The 15,882-nt window shown below is 36.7% G+C and overlaps 1 protein-coding gene and 1 long non-coding RNA gene across 2 annotated transcripts; both read left to right on the top strand.

Annotated features, from left to right (window-relative positions):
• The first annotated feature begins 2,073 nt into the window (after positions 1 to 2,073).
• On the top strand, positions 2,074 to 3,396 carry LOC132043568 (uncharacterized). Its single transcript, XR_009411876.1, has 2 exons — positions 2,074 to 2,201; positions 2,923 to 3,396. It is a non-coding gene; the product is annotated as an uncharacterized LOC132043568 (long non-coding RNA).
• Positions 3,397 to 4,936: 1,540 nt separating this feature from the next.
• LOC132043577 (putative disease resistance protein RGA3) lies at positions 4,937 to 8,895 on the top strand. Its single transcript, XM_059434055.1, is given in 3 exon segments — positions 4,937 to 5,221; positions 6,262 to 7,956; positions 7,959 to 8,895. Coding segments are annotated over 3 exon segments (2,643 nt in total). The 5' UTR covers positions 4,937 to 5,049; the 3' UTR covers positions 8,735 to 8,895.
• Positions 8,896 to 15,882: the final 6,987 nt, after the last annotated feature.

The following is a 15,882-nucleotide window of genomic DNA, read 5'->3' on the forward strand; positions in this document are numbered from 1 at the left end:
CAGTTGTACCCTTCAATTAGACACTACTCATATTCATAATTGTTGTTTTTCACTCTCATGTATTTAACTATTTATGCTCTTCCTTTAAGAAAGAAGGATTGGACCGATTTTTCAATTAATTTGAAAACAGAAAAGACTCCATCACTTTATTAAGGAGTTTCAAGAGGTTCTCCACCTCTTAACTGGAATATGAAGAGATTGCGTGGCATTAAATGTTGAGAAACTATTATGTACACAGATTTGTTGGCGTCCATTTTATCCTCTCATTTTTTTGCTTTGCTTTCAAAGACTGGGCAACATTATTTTTCTTTTCAAACATTGTGTTATTTGGATTAGATAGGTGTACTTATGGGGATTAGATACTCGAGTAGAAGAGTTTTTGCAATCTATGCTTGTTGATTTGAGTTAAATACGAATCCTAATTAATTCAATTGTCCTTAATCTCTTTTTTTTTTTTTTTTTTTTTTTTTTTTTTTTTGTTTAGAAATATACAAATTGTCATGGTTATAGATGGAGATTCTCTTGATATGAAATTGTGAGTGAATTTTTACTTTTCAAAAATTCATCTTTTTGAGTTCTCAAATATCTTTTTTTTTTTCTTTTTTTTCTTTTTTTTTTTAATTTTATATGCTTCCTAAATATCTTCTTCTTTTCTGCCATATTTAGAATTTTACAAAACTAATTCAAACTTAGATTCATTAGATATTTTGCAGGTAAAGTGAAATTGACACGGCATTTGAAAAAAAAATTATTACTTCTGATCCAAAAAATGTGACTGTTTTCTTCATTGTTGAAAAATTATTTACTTTAGAATTGTTTATGTCCTTTTACTTCTTTTTCTTTTTAAATTGTAGAAGAAGTTCGTCATTGTTGATCATATTCATGTTAAACTATGCGTTTGTTGAAGTAATAAAAACACACACACACACAAAAAAAAAAAATGTCAAGCTGAATATTTGAAATATTAGAAGAATCACATTAGAAAAGGTCAAATCAATTCAGTTAATTGCATACAAATACAAACTATAATAACATTAAGCGGAGTAGGAAATAATACGGCCGGAGAACATTTCCTTTTCCCCTGATAATGAAGGTGTTTAAACTTCATCAAATATAACTTTTCGTAATTTGTGCTTTGTAGTGGCGATAAATATGGATTGAGTGGTTTAATTTTCGTGTAATGCATCACTTATTTTAAAATTATATATACCAATTTAAAATATTTGTATTGATTAGCATGGGGTACACATGCGTTTTGAAAACTAGTAAGCAAATAATGTAGAAAACTTCATATAGGACACCTTTACCATCTCCGAATAGAATAGAGAGAAGCAAACAATAAATGTAATGCCATATATTGTTAGAGGTTAGAATTTAGACGATCTCAATTATCATTATATTATGTTAAGCTCCTTCTATCTTGAAAGTTTGAGATTACAATTTTCCCTTGCACTAAATAAAAATGTAATTAATAAAACATCTAATTATATATTAAATAGTAATATTTAATTTAATAATATACGAAAACATAAGAACATTTAAACTAAATATTGTTCGGTCATATTAGTAATGACTAAGACCAGTTTCCTTTTCCAAATACTTCATCCATGTTCGTAACTCTTAAAAGGTGGAAAGTTTGAGGAGTTAAGTACATCCCACATTCGTTTGAATAATGGTATAGAAACGTATGAAAATCGTGCACAATAAATAGGCGGAATAGCCTGGGAGGCTCCTGTACTTGTCCAATTTTGTCATGCTTGTGTTCGTACTTACAAGTTTACCAACTAAACCCCTCTATCCTTAAAAACTGAGCATTTAAAACTCCTCTGACCATTGACCAATCATATGTGACATTAATCATGCTGAGCTAGACAAAATGAGTGAGATACACGCGTATTAAGAGCGTGATGTGATAATTTTGAGTAAAAATTAAATATTGCAAAAAGAAAGAAAAAAGAAAATAAAATAAAAAAAGAAATTAAATATTTCAAAAAGAAAGAAAAAAGAAAATAAAATAAAAAAAATCCCAACCCCATCCCACCTTCTTCTTCTTCTTCGTCACCCCTCGCCCATTTTCGCAACAGCCCCCCTCCCCTCTCCAAATGAAGAAATAGCAGGTTTGGGAAGAGTGGTAGTAATATCTCCATCTATTTCCCCCTTTAAATGAAGAAATGTATGTTTAACGGAGTGTACTTGAAATGGTATTTTCAGATCTGCAGCTGCACCTATCTCTCTATCCTAGTTTTCGGATTGTTTTTCCCTTTACCATTTTTTCCTCTTCAAGCTGCATTTCCATCTGGATCTTCTTCATACTTGCACTAGATTGAATCACATTTATATGTTTGTCCCAGATTTGTATTTAAGGATTAAAAAAAAAAAAAAAAAAAAAAAAAAAAAAAACAAGAAACATTGTTGGTATGTCTTATGTTAAAAAGGCTACTCTGATTTCCACCAAAGCACTGAAATGGTATTTTTCATTTTTGTAAAGATCTGATTTTGATTAATTTTCTTTGTTAAATATTGAATTTTGGAATTCAAAGGCAGACATCTGTGCAATATAGGCCACAATAAATGGTGACGAGGGAGGAAGGAGTTGGTGTTTTGTGGAAGAGTGAGAGAAGAGAGGTTTGATATTATTTTTTTCTCTAAGAAAAAGGAAAAATTTGTTTTTTCATAAAAGTTGTAATTTTATGTGGCATCAATTTATCTAGGTGAATCTGATGTGTCCTTCATGTCAGGGCAAGTGAGTGTGGATTTAATTCTTCTAGTTTCCACTTTATACAAAATAAACCAAAATTCAGCTATTAACAGAGTTCATCTCTCTTGTCTTCATGTATGTAGCCATTGTATATTTTTGCAGCATACTTCCCTGTTAATGTTTGTGATGACCTCTCTTCCCATTAAGCTATTTTACTCTATCAGGTGCGATCTGTCAAACTTGCATTATTCAGTTTTTACCGGAGGCAAATGAAGTGAAATTTGCAAGACAATCAATTCCCGTAGGAGCATCTTTTAAGTTGGACTATTTGACACAGCCTTCTTTTTTCAAGGATTTCGGTTTCACCTAGAAGGTCAAGCTTGCTGACTGTGTCAAGCCAGAAGATGAACTCTTTGTAGTCGCCTATCCATATTATATTGTTAACAGTAACATAAAACTCTTCCACATTAGTGTATATCAAGTGGTCGATTTCATTGAAATTTTATGATGACAGCATTTATTTCTGCAATATAGAGATGCTTGTCGTGGAAGAGCTATACAGAGCAGCAGTGTCGAACAAATATAGGAAACTGATTTTATTCAACAGAGAGCTTGATCGAATAAGTTCTGGTTGTATCCTTTCTTACCACAAATTTTGATTGTTCAATCTGATATCATTTTCTTTCCCCGGTAACAAATATATTTATCCTGGTAGTTATTGTGATTATAAGATAACTCTTATTGCAATACTCTCGAATCTATATTTTTTTTCTTTACTATGAGTCTATGATCTAAGAATAAAAGTTTCTTATTGACTTGCGTGTTTGTCTGCATATTGTGGTAATGAGTAACTTGTGCATTGCAAATAGCATGGACATCGTATTACTTGAAAGAGTTATAGAAAAGAGATCTTCTCAACAAATTAACAATTGTTCCGTGTTAAGTTACTGCATTTCACGATATCTTTGACAAGAATAAGATTATTCGTCATTCCACTATCCTAAGCTGGCTGCACTTTCCAAGACTTTTTACCTTAAGATAGTATATTATATTCACAAGGGAAAGGACGCAAATATCTTGTTTTGCGATTTAACGATACCCCACAACAGACATCCAACTTTCAAATTGCAAAGATGATGAACCCACTTTTGTGTTTAGTCGACCTAGGATTCTAAAGTCGGGTGACTGAATAAAAGAGGGATTTTTGGGTTAAATTTAATGAGTTGAGATATTTCTGAAATTTTTAAAGTTGGAAAACTAGGATAAATGATTTTTCAATTCAGTAAATGTGTTTGTTAACGAAACGGGAAAATATGCTCTATTTGTTAGGCAGCGAGGGTATATGTGAACCATTTTTTTTCAACAAGCTTTGGATCAACTAAACCTCAAAGTTTGAGTGATAAACTTGCCTCGAAATGGAGTCCAAGAATCAGAATCCCTGTTTTGCTTCTTTCTAAGCTTGGACTCCTAGTAGAAGCAAAGGAGATTCTATATCATTTCTTTTATCTAAATAAGAACTAAGATTAGAATAAACGATTAAATTTTGATATGCTTAAGGATTATAAAATATTAGTTGAAAAATGCATTGGAAACAAAAGCTCATATCCTACAAAAAGTTATCGAGGAATATATACTTTCTAACGAAGGATAATTCACAACCAAAAAATGAAAATTTCTAATAGAAAACTATTGTAACCTGCCAAAGATAATTTGACAATAACAGTTGATAATGTGTTAATTAACTCAAATTGATACTACTGTAATTGTTGACAATAACTCGACAATACAATAAATATTAGTTCTCTCAGATAAAAGAGGAATATCTCCAAGCTGTATAGAATCTTATGTTCTTATTTAGCAATGAAAGTTTATCTAAATAAGAACTAAGATTAGAATCAACGATTAAATTTTCATATGCTTAAGGATTATAAAATAACAGTTGAAAAAAGCATTGGAAACAGAACTCATATCTAAAAAGTTATCGAGGAGTTAATACTGTCTAACGAAGGATAATAGTTCACAACCAAAATATGAATCTAATGTTTTGTAACCCAAAATAATTCGACAATTACAGTTGATAATGTTCAAATAACTCTGTAATTGCACAATAACTCGGGACAATATGTTGTATAAATATTAGTTCTTATTGAAGCAAAGGAGATTCCTATATCCTAGAATCAGAATCCATGTTTTTCTTCTTTCTAACTCTAGCTTGAACTCCTCATAGAAGCAATAGGAGTTCTTTTATTTAAACAACTTTGAACTCCCCATATTTCAAAATTACATATTCATTGTTTACTCATCAACTCCCTCCAAATATCTATTATTCGTTATAGTTATCAATTGAACATATGGCAGAAGCTTTCCTTCAAATTCTGATAGACAATCTGAGTTCTTTCATCCAAGGGGAACTTGGATTGTTTTTTGGTTTTAAGGAGGAGTTTGAAAAGCTTTCAAGCAGGTTTTCTACAATTCAAGCGGTGCTAAAAGATGCCCAGGAGAAGCAACTAAAGGACAAGCCTATATAGAAAATCTCTTTTCTAAGAAACTCTAATGTATTTTATTTGTCAAAATTATTCTTAGGATTCAAGGAATAGGGTAAAATGGCCACAAGATTCAAGCAGTCTGAATCCAACTTCAACGTTATCATCTACATAAAATCTAATAAACGTTCTAATTAGATTAGGTGGACAAATTTAGGAAAAGAAGTGACTTGCACTAAAATCTAAAATGAAATTGCAATGAAAGAAGGAGGGTGTTTTTTTTGCACAAAAGATTACACAGACACAAGCTGCTAAAAAAAAAAATAATAGTTCATCTTAATTAACTTTAAAATTTATGAAAAAATTAGTATAAAACAGGACTGACTACCCTTTATGATTATTTTTCCACATCATAATATAAAAATTCATTTTTAATAAGAAAAAAGTTAGGAAATTCCTAACAATCTTCCCTTTAATCTTATTGCATTTTCTCAAGTCTCGGAAAATGTCAAAAAATACAACTTCTAACTGTTGTAAAATGATTGCAGAGAAAATGGAGACCATGCAAAACTATATTTTGTCCTGTTAAATAACTTTCTGCCTAGTGGAATTTAGCATGATTTTCCCAGTCCAGTTCGTCAACTCCCCATTATCATGAAAAGTTAATTTCTTAAATAAGAAAATTCAAGACAAAGAGAGTGACTCTTAATGAGACTTATTATTCTCATGTCATTATATATTAAAACTCCACTTTCTAATAACATAAAGAAAAGTTATATATAGGTGCTAAAGGATAATTCTAGATATAAAACCACTAAATTCACAACTTTTCACTGATGAATGATTCATAAACACAAAACATGCACAAAAATAATGTCCTCTTTTAAATCATTTTGCCTATGGATACTCAAAAGCCATTTACATAACATCAAAGTGCATGAACTTGAAATATTCAAAATTATATTTTCAACATGCTGCTCATCTGTGTCTCTTTATTGTGCAAAAATGTTCTCTATTTTCTGCTGACTCCTAATGAGCTTGAATGTAACAATATTCTCGTGTGGACATTTCTTGGAACAGGTTTTGTTTTAACTGAACCACAAGTTTATGGAAGGGACAAAGAAAAGGATGACATAGTGAAAATCCTGGTAAATAATGTTAGTGATTCCCAAGAACTTTCAGTCCTCCCTATAATCGGTATGGGGGGACTAGGAAAAACAACACTTGCCCAAATGGTCTATAATGATCCGAGAGTGACTGATCATTCCTAGCCCAAAATATGGGTTTGTGTCTCAGATGATTTTGATGTGAAGAGATTGATAAAGGCAATTGTAAAATCAATTGATGAAAAAAGTTCTCATGATGTCAACGACTTAGCTCCCCTTCAAAAAAAACTTCAGGAGTTGTTGAATGGAAAAAGATACTTTCTTGTTCTGGATGATGTTTGGAATGAAGATCAAGAGAAGTGGGCTAATGTAAGAGCAGTATTGAAGGTTGGAGCAAGTGGTGCTTCCATTCTAGTCACTACTCGTCTTGAAAAGGTTGGATCAATTATGGGAACTTTGCCACCATATCAGTTAACCAATTTGTCTCAAGAAGATTGTTGGATGTTGTTCACGCAACGTGCATTTGGGCACCAAGAAGAAATAAATCCTAAGCTTGTGGCTATTGGAAAGGAGATTGTGAAGAAATGTGGGGGTGTGCCTTTAGCAGCGAAGACTCTTGGAGGTCTTTTACGCTTCAAGAGAGAAGAACATGAATGGGAACATATTAGAGATAATGAGATATGGAATTTACCACAAGATGAAAATTCTATTTTGCCTGTCCTGAGACTGAGTTACCATCACCTTCCACTTGATTTGAGACAATGCTTTGCGTATTATGCAGTATTCCCCAAGGACACCAAAATGGAAAAGGAAAAGCTAAGCTCTCTCTGGATAGCACACGACTTTCTTTTATCGAGAGGAAACTTGGAGCTATAGGATGTGGGTAATGAAGTATGGAAAGAATTATACTTGAGGTCTTTCTTTCAAGAGGTCGAAGAAGATAAATCTGCTAGTAAAACTTATTTCAAGATGCATGATCTTGTCCATGATTTGGCTACATCTCTGTTTTCAGCAAGCACATCAAGCAGCAATATCCGTGAAATGAATGTAGAAGAAGATTATGAAAATATGATGTCCATTGGTTTTGCTAAAGTGGTGTTATCTTACTCTCCTTTGCTCTTGACAAAGTTTGTCTCGTTAAGGGTGCTTAATCTTAGTGACTCAAATATTAAGCAGTTATCGTCTTCCATTAGAGATCTAGGACATTTAAGATACCTGGACCTGTCTGATAATATGGATATTATTAGTCTTCCAAAAAGGTTATGCAAGCTTCAAAATCTGCCAACTCTTAATCTATCAGATTGCAAATCATTTTCTTGTTTGCCAAAACAAACAAGTAAACTTTGTAGTCTCCGAAATCTTTTACTTGATGACTGTCCCTTGACTTCTATGCCACCAAAGATGGGATCTTTGACCTGCCTTAAAACTCTAGGTTTCTTTATTGTGGGCGAGAGGAAAGGTTATCAACTTGGTGAACTCCGAAACTTAAACCTCCATGGCTCAATTTCAATCACACACCTTGAGAGAGTTAAGAACTACAAAGAGGCAGAAGAAGCCAATTTATCTGCAAAAGCAAATCTGCACTCTTTAAGCATGGATTGGGATAGATGGGGACCACATAGATATGAATCAGAAGAAGTTAAACTGCTTGAAGCTCTAAAACCACACCCAATCTGAAATCATTAAGAATCACTAGCTTTAGAGGATCCCGTTTCCCAGATTGGATAAAGCACTCAGTTCTGGAAAAGGTCGTCACTATTGAAATTAGAGACTGCAAAAACTGCTCGCGCTTACCACCTTGCGGGGAGCTGCATTGTCTAGAAAGTCTAGAGTTACACGAGGGGTATGAGGAGGTGGATTATGTTGAAGAGGATGATGTTCATTCCGGATTCCCCACAAGAAGAAGGTTTCCATCCCTGAGAAAACTTGATATAAGGTTCTTTGATGATCTAAAAGGATTGCTGAAAAAGGAAGGAGGAGAGCAATTCCCCATGCTTGAAGAGATGACGATTTGGGAGTGCCCTATGTTTGTTTTTCTAGCCCTTTCTTCTGTCAAGAAACTGGAAATTTGGGGGGAGTTAGATGCAACAGGTTTGAGCTCCATATCTAATCTTGCAAATCTCAAATCCTTGATTATCGTTGGCATCAATGATCTCAAAGAGCTGCCTACCAGCCTAGTTAGTCTCAATGCTTTGAAGTGTCTGGTTATTGATTATTGTAACGCACTAGAGAGTCTCCCCGAGGAAGGGCTGAAAGGTTTAACTTCACTCACGGAGTTATCTGTTTACAACTGTGAGATGCTAAAATCTTTACCCGAGGGATTGAAGCACCTAACTGCCCTCACAAGTTTAATAGTTAGAGATTGTCCAGAACTGAAAAGGCGTTGTGAGAGGGGAATAGGAGAAGACTGGCACAAAATTGCTCACATTCCTAATGTGTATATTTGATGAGTCTTTTTTGTAATTGTTTCTAGGGTTCTTTGTTTGTGAATCTCCCACATTGGTCCCTGCCATTGGATGCAATTTTATGATTTTCTTTTAGAAACAAATGAACGATTTCTAAAGATCTATTTGTATTATACTTGTTAATGTAAAATTCATTCACTCAACTTGCTGCTGTTTTATTGGATATGCACTAGTTCTAATTATTGGCCTACAGTTGTGGATTATCGCTTTGGAATGAATGTTTGTGGCAAATGGAAAAAAGACCAAAAAGTATAATTCGTGTTTTCTTTTCCCAGCCATTTTCTTCTTTTTGGCTCTTTTTTTGTGAAGGATGTATTTTTCTTAAGATGGCCTAATTTAATTGATTTTATCTACATGCAAGTATTAAGATTTAATTTTATTATCCACTGGATGTAATTTTCTAATTTTCTTTCGGAAACGAATCAACCACAGTATTAAGATCTATTTTTATTATCCATTCACTCTACTTGGATATGCATTAGTTTTGAGTATTCGCTAACAGTTGTTGATTGTCTTTTGGGAATGAAAATTGTGGCAAATGAAAAAAGAAAAGCACCATAAAAAAAATGAAGAGATTGATTTTATCTAAATGCAAGCAACAAACATCAATGAAGAGATTGATGAAAATCAAGAATAGACGGATATAGCAATGGAAGATATTGATAATTCTACTTAAATTATTTTGATTGAATAAACTAAGCAAATAAGTTACATGAATTTGCTTTTAAATACTTTGTTTATTTTGTTGTACTTATTGGTGAGCAGTACGTTTCAATATATAATAAAGAAGATAGAAATATGGTAAAGCAAAAAGATCAACTGTGATAGTACTTTATAAGGTCAATTTATTTGTAAATGCAAGTTAATGAATTACAATTAGGTGCCAATAAGTATATTCGAGTGTCAAAATAGCCCCCTCTATATAGGGGTGTCAAAAAAATATGAAAAACTGACCGAACCGGCCGAACCTATCCATACCGAACCGATTTATCGGATTTTTTCAATAAAACCGTGGATTTTATTTAAGTTTAATAATCGTCCCGAACAATTAGGGTGGTCTTTTTATGTAATAATAAAACCCGAAAAAATCCCGAACCGAACCGAATAGCCTTACATGTATGAAATATATTTTATATGTATTAAAAAATATGTTAAATTTAGCATGTAAATATATTTTATATATTATGTTTCAAATATAAAAAAAAAAAGAATTTAGGTCACTGGATTTTGGGCCTTTAATTGATTGAATTAACTTGTATGATATATTTAAGAGTCGAAATTATATAGCAGTACCAGGAATAAGTAGTTCACTGAAAGCTATTATAGTCCCAAAGTCAGGGCTGTGCAAATTGTTTGTTTGCCGTTATTGTTGTGGTGCTAATTCATAGTTAACATTTTACAGAAGAAATAGAACAACGAAAGGAGTTTCCTCTCTACATGCACTTGCTTCGAGTTGATTCTTTGAATAATAAAGACATATTCTAATAGTGGTGTATTTTAAGGTGACACTTTAAAAGTAAAATTACCGAAAATTAACCGAATCGTACCGGTACCGAGAAGAAACCGATATGATTGGGATGGTTTTGAAAAACCTAATTTTGGTTACACATTGTAAAATACCTAAAAAATTGGGATGGTATATTTTTAAAAAAATAACCAGCCGAACCGTCCCATTGACACCCCTACCTCTATACAATAATACGTCTTTCCTACATCGTTATTATATGAATTTTACATGTGTACACTAATAGTACATGTGTAATGTAATATATTGTACCAGGTTACTTGTATCATTTTTGAATTATTAATTTAGCTAATTATAAGCAGTTATTTATATTTTCTTTTGGTTGATCAAATAGTAGAAAAAATATCCAATTTACCGATGTAAAGAATTTAGACTCAATTCTCTAATATAAGAAGCCACAGTTAGCAGCTTGAGGACTCTGTTTCATCAACATGCTTGCTTGGCAATTTGGAGGGTAATTATGGTATTTCTAAAAAATTGTGCTTTTTATTGTTGCACATAGTTGAATGGAAATTAGTACTACTCTCGCAATTGACTCTAAACCCATATGCCTTTCTATTTTATTTCAAATCGTCCTAGCAGTAACAATATCAGGTCCCTTTTTTATAACTACATTTTGCTCTTGATCGTTGAATTTATTTCGCATTTGTTTGTTACTCCCTCCGGAGCAAAAAAAGCGTCCACTTATGTAACACCCCGTACCATTAACTCGGACCTTGAGCATGATCCTAGACCAAAAGAAACCAAAAGAAAACACGAGCCTAGACTAAGGCATCACTCGCGAATCGTACGTGCGCATGTCGAGTCGCGCGGTGTCGCATCCGCCGACAGAGAGGTGCCAAGGAAGATGTAACCGTGCACCACGCGACAATGTCGGCGATTCGCATGTTACACGCGAGTCGCATATGTCATCGCATCCGGTGACGAGAGGTACCAAAGAATGACGTGACGTACGCAAAGACTCGCGACGGCTTCCGGTGCAACATGCGACTCGCATGTTGCACATGCGACACCATGTGCGATCGCACATGGTGCACGGGGTATTTGTGTCTCCGAAAGTTTTCCTCGTTTTTGGACACCCTATAAATAGGTTTTCTAAAGGTCCGGGACTCATTATTCAAAGATTAAATCATGGTATTCCTTGTGGAGCACACAAGTGTTGATTAAACATCTCCTAGGGATTTCTTACTTTTGGTATCTCCTCCACCCAACATTTTTGGTAAACCCTAACTAAACTCGTTCAAGATTCAAGAATCAAGAATTGGGGGAATACTTGAAACTCGTGTCTCTAATTCAAGTGTTGAAAGCAATTAAGGTATGTAGAACTTCCATCCACGCGGGAATCTCTACGTTCTTCCCCATGCTCCGTTTCTTGATATCCATGAAGTTCAAACCCTAGGGCATTAAAACCAACATATTGGTAGCCCGTATTTATGTATTTATACACATGAACTTTGTATCTATATTCGTTATTGTATTCCTAATCTTCCATTACGGTTATTAAGAACCCTAGCTTAATCCATGAATCATGAATTCTTCCTCATGTGTTCGCATTATGTTATATGAAATTTTATGATTTTATGTAGCAAGTTACAAGCATGTTTTCAAGTCAAATTATATATCTATATATTTATGAACTATTGTTTCTACTCACGAATCAAGAACATGTTTGCAAGATTATGACAAGTTATCTCATGAAACCATATTACAAGTCATTTCGTGAAATCATGATTACAAGTTATTTACAAGTTATTTCACGAAATTCATGGGCTTCTTAGCCAACTATATCATGTTCATGTTTTTGGGATTGCTTAGTTAACCGAGAAGGCTCAGATAGCCTGAAACTACGTTGCCACCGTAGGATAAGGGTTGTCGCCAGTAAGCAACACCTTCATTATGCAAGTTGGATCCATACGTTATATTATTACTTAAATCTCATATCCCCGGCAAGGTGTGAGTGTTCTCCGGTAGGGCGCAAGTACCGCATCATGTTGTCGGTTACACTATAGCATTCCCCACGTTACAAGAAGTTTTATATTCATGTATTTTCATCAATTATCGTTTTCGTACTTTACTCACGTTTCATGCTCATGTTCAAGTTACATTCGTTTTCGTTTCATGTTCTATACCTATGTATGCCATGCTCTTCATCTCAGCAGGTTTTACATACTAGTACTATTCACCATGTACTAACGTCCCCTTTGCCCGGGGCCTGCACTTCACGGTGCAGATACCGACTTTCAGGAGCATACGCCTGCGCAGTAGGATCACCCGCACGCCCCTTTTTATTGGCGAGCCCCACTCCTCCCGGGTTCAACATGGAGTCTTTATATTTAGTATACGATTATGGTAGTCCGTGGCCATGTCCCGGTAGTTAGTATTCGTACATGTTTTAGAGGTTTCATAGACAGATGTTAGTTTCCAGAGTCAGTGGTGCATTCATGATTACATACTATTATGTCTTCATAATATTTCATGCTATGAGATGGTTTCAAGACTTTATTCCGCAAATTATATTTTCATGATTTATTTAAATTGCGCGCATAGATATGTTGTTTGATGCCCATGTTGACAAGCAAGCGAACGAGGTTCGCCGGACACACGCAAGCAAGGCCCGAGAGCCGTGTTACGCCTGTGCCATGGTTCGGGGCGTGACAAAGCTCGGGTATCGCAGCCTAGGTTCAAGAGTCTTTAGGGAGTCTATGAAACCGTGTCCGGTGGGGTCACTTTTATATGTGTGAGGGCCCCATACATATAAACAATTGACCACCAAGACATCCAGGATTGTCTCACTTCTTTCATATTTTAGATCGTGCAGTTTAGAGCATTACTTTTTAGGATATCCTTCTAATTCGTGCGTGTACGTATTTTCGTAAAATGCCTTACAAGAGAACGTACAAGAAAAGGAACACGCCCACCCCCAAAGGGCTAGCGTGGAAGCAACTCGCGAAGAGACCGTTCCGACTCGGGATGCCAGCCCCCAACCGCTCCTACAGCTTACCCCTCCTACCGATACGACGGGAGATGTTAGGAATGCTATCAACATGCTCACACAACTGGTAGCAGCTCAGGCCCAACGTCAGGAATCCGGGTCAAGTTTAGGGCATAATGGAGAGTCTTCTAGGACTAAGGATTTCCTCGTAATGAATCTGGCCTTCACGGGGACAAAGAAAGACGAAGACCCTCGGGACTACATAGATGCTCTTCGAAGATCTTCGCACTATGGCAGCAATAATAGAACCGGCGCTACTTTCGAGCTCATCACTGCAGAGCATTGCTAACACACGGTACGAATCTTGGGAATTATCCCGAGGTGAGGACGCACCCGATGCCATACGGGACGAGTTTCGCAACCGCATTCCCGGACCACTTCATGCCGCAGGTCGGGGAAGCTAAGGTTGAGCAATTCCCGAAGCTCAACCGAGAATGGCACGGTCGTTCGGGACTACTATTTGGAGTTTGTCGTCCCGGCCAAGCATGCTTCGTATATGGTACCGAATGTGAGGGCGAGATGAGAGGTTTGTTGGAGGACTCGATTCTCATTTGTATGATGGGGCCAACATTCTTCGCAGTTTAGAACGGGGAATGACCATCTCTCAAGATGGTTGCAAGACAGTATGTGGCAACGAGACGAGGCTAAAGGAGGAGGAAGCCTTGCGTAAAGAGAAAGACAAGGAGTTCAACAAGAGGGTCAAGTCTACGGATAGTTCACGGAACAGGAAATTCTTAACAACAACGGTCGGGCAGGACCCGCTCCGTCCACGGAGAAGTGCTCCGGTTTCCAAGTTCGTTCAGAGAGATAACCGCGGCCAGAATTTCGCGGCCGTCGGGCTCTCGGATCTCAAAGCCGTGTGACTCGGTAACTTCACCAATCCGATTTGTGCTAAGTGTGGGAGGAGGCCTGGGAGTGCCGCCGGGGATCAAATATTTGCTATGGGTGGTCCGGCCATATTCGCCGAGATTGCCCCTTCGCCGACAGACAGAGGTAATCGGACCCGGGCCGATAAATTAAGGCTCGTTTGCCTTCGTAATAATCAAACTCAGCAGACGTGCACCGCTAGATCCGAACGCAAGCTATGGGCCCAAACCGTTTGTATGCTTTGACCGGGCGTCAGATACCGATGCTCGTATTGATGTTGTCACTGTGTATGCTCACCGTTTTCGGTTTCGATGTCTATGCTCTCATGGACCCGGATCCACCCTATCCTATGTCACCCCTTACGTTGCTAGAAAATTTGGTATTGAACCCGAAAAGCTAAAAGAACCGTTTAAAGTGTCAACTCCAATTGGTGAGCCCGTCATAGCCCGACGTGTCTATAAGGGTTGTCCGGTCGAGAGTCATCATCATGTTATTCTAGCCGACTTATGTGAGTTGGGAAATGATAGATTTTGATGTAATCACGGGTACGGATCGGTTATATTCATGTTACGCGTCGCCTGATTGTAGAACTAAAGCCGTAAATTTCAAGTTTCCTAATGAGCCGCTTAGAGTGGAAGGGTAATTCAAGAAGCCCTAAGGGTAGGTTTATCTCTTACCTCAAGGCAAGAAAAAATGGTGTCTAAGGGTTATATCTATCATCTCGTTCGGGTTAGGGATTGACTTCCGCACCCAACTCTTCGCCCCCGTTGTTAATGAGTTTCGAGGAAGTCTTTCCCGAGGATCTTCCTAATCCCTCCCGATAGGGAAATTGATTTCGCAATCGACCTACTCCCCGGTACGAAACCTATATCTATTCCACCTTATAGGATGGCTCCCGAATTACGAGAGCTTAAGGCTCAACTCAAAGATCTTCTAGACAAGGTTTTATCGACCCAAATTGTCTCTCCACGGGGTGCCCGCTTCTCTTTGTGCGCAAGAAAGATGGTTCTTTGCGTATGTGCATTGACTATCGCCTTACTCAATAAAGTCACAATCAAGAATAAATACCCTCTTCCACGAATAGATGACTTATTTGATCGCCTTGTGGTGCCCAATGTTACTCCAAGATAGATCTCCGTCAAAGTTACCATCGCCTAAGGTTAAGGAGCGAGATATTCCTAAGACGGCTTTTAGAACCGTATATGGTCATTTCGAATTCGTGTCATGTCCTTTTGACTCAATGCCCCAAAGAAAAGATTGGCGGACCTCATGAATAGCCCTTCAAGCCATACTCGACCTCTTTGTCATTGTCTTCATAGATGATATCCCTCATTTACTCCCGTAGTGAGGCCGAGCACGCAACACCTTCGTATAGTCCTTCGCATTCTCAAGGACCGCAAGTTGTATGCAAAATTCTCTAAGTGTGAATTTTGGCTCAAGCCGAGCCTTCCTAGGTCATGTGATTTACGGCGAGGGTGTTGAGCCGACTCTCTAAGATTGAGGCCGTTAAGAATTGGCCTAGACCCACATCGATTTCAGATATCCGCGATAGCTGGGTCTAAGCAGTTATTACCGACGTTTCGTCGAGGGGTTTTCATCTATTTCGGAAGACCATTGACCAAGTTGATGAAGAAGGAAGTTAAATTTCGCCGGTCGATGCTCCCGAGCGTGAAGATTTCGAGGAATTGAAAACGAGATTAACTTCTCGCGCCGCTTTGACTCTACCGTAGGAACCGAAGGGTTCGT

The sequence above is a fragment of the Lycium ferocissimum genome, unplaced genomic scaffold (genome assembly GCF_029784015.1).
Source record: "Lycium ferocissimum isolate CSIRO_LF1 unplaced genomic scaffold, AGI_CSIRO_Lferr_CH_V1 ctg2593, whole genome shotgun sequence".
NCBI lineage: Eukaryota > Viridiplantae > Streptophyta > Magnoliopsida > Solanales > Solanaceae > Lycium > Lycium ferocissimum.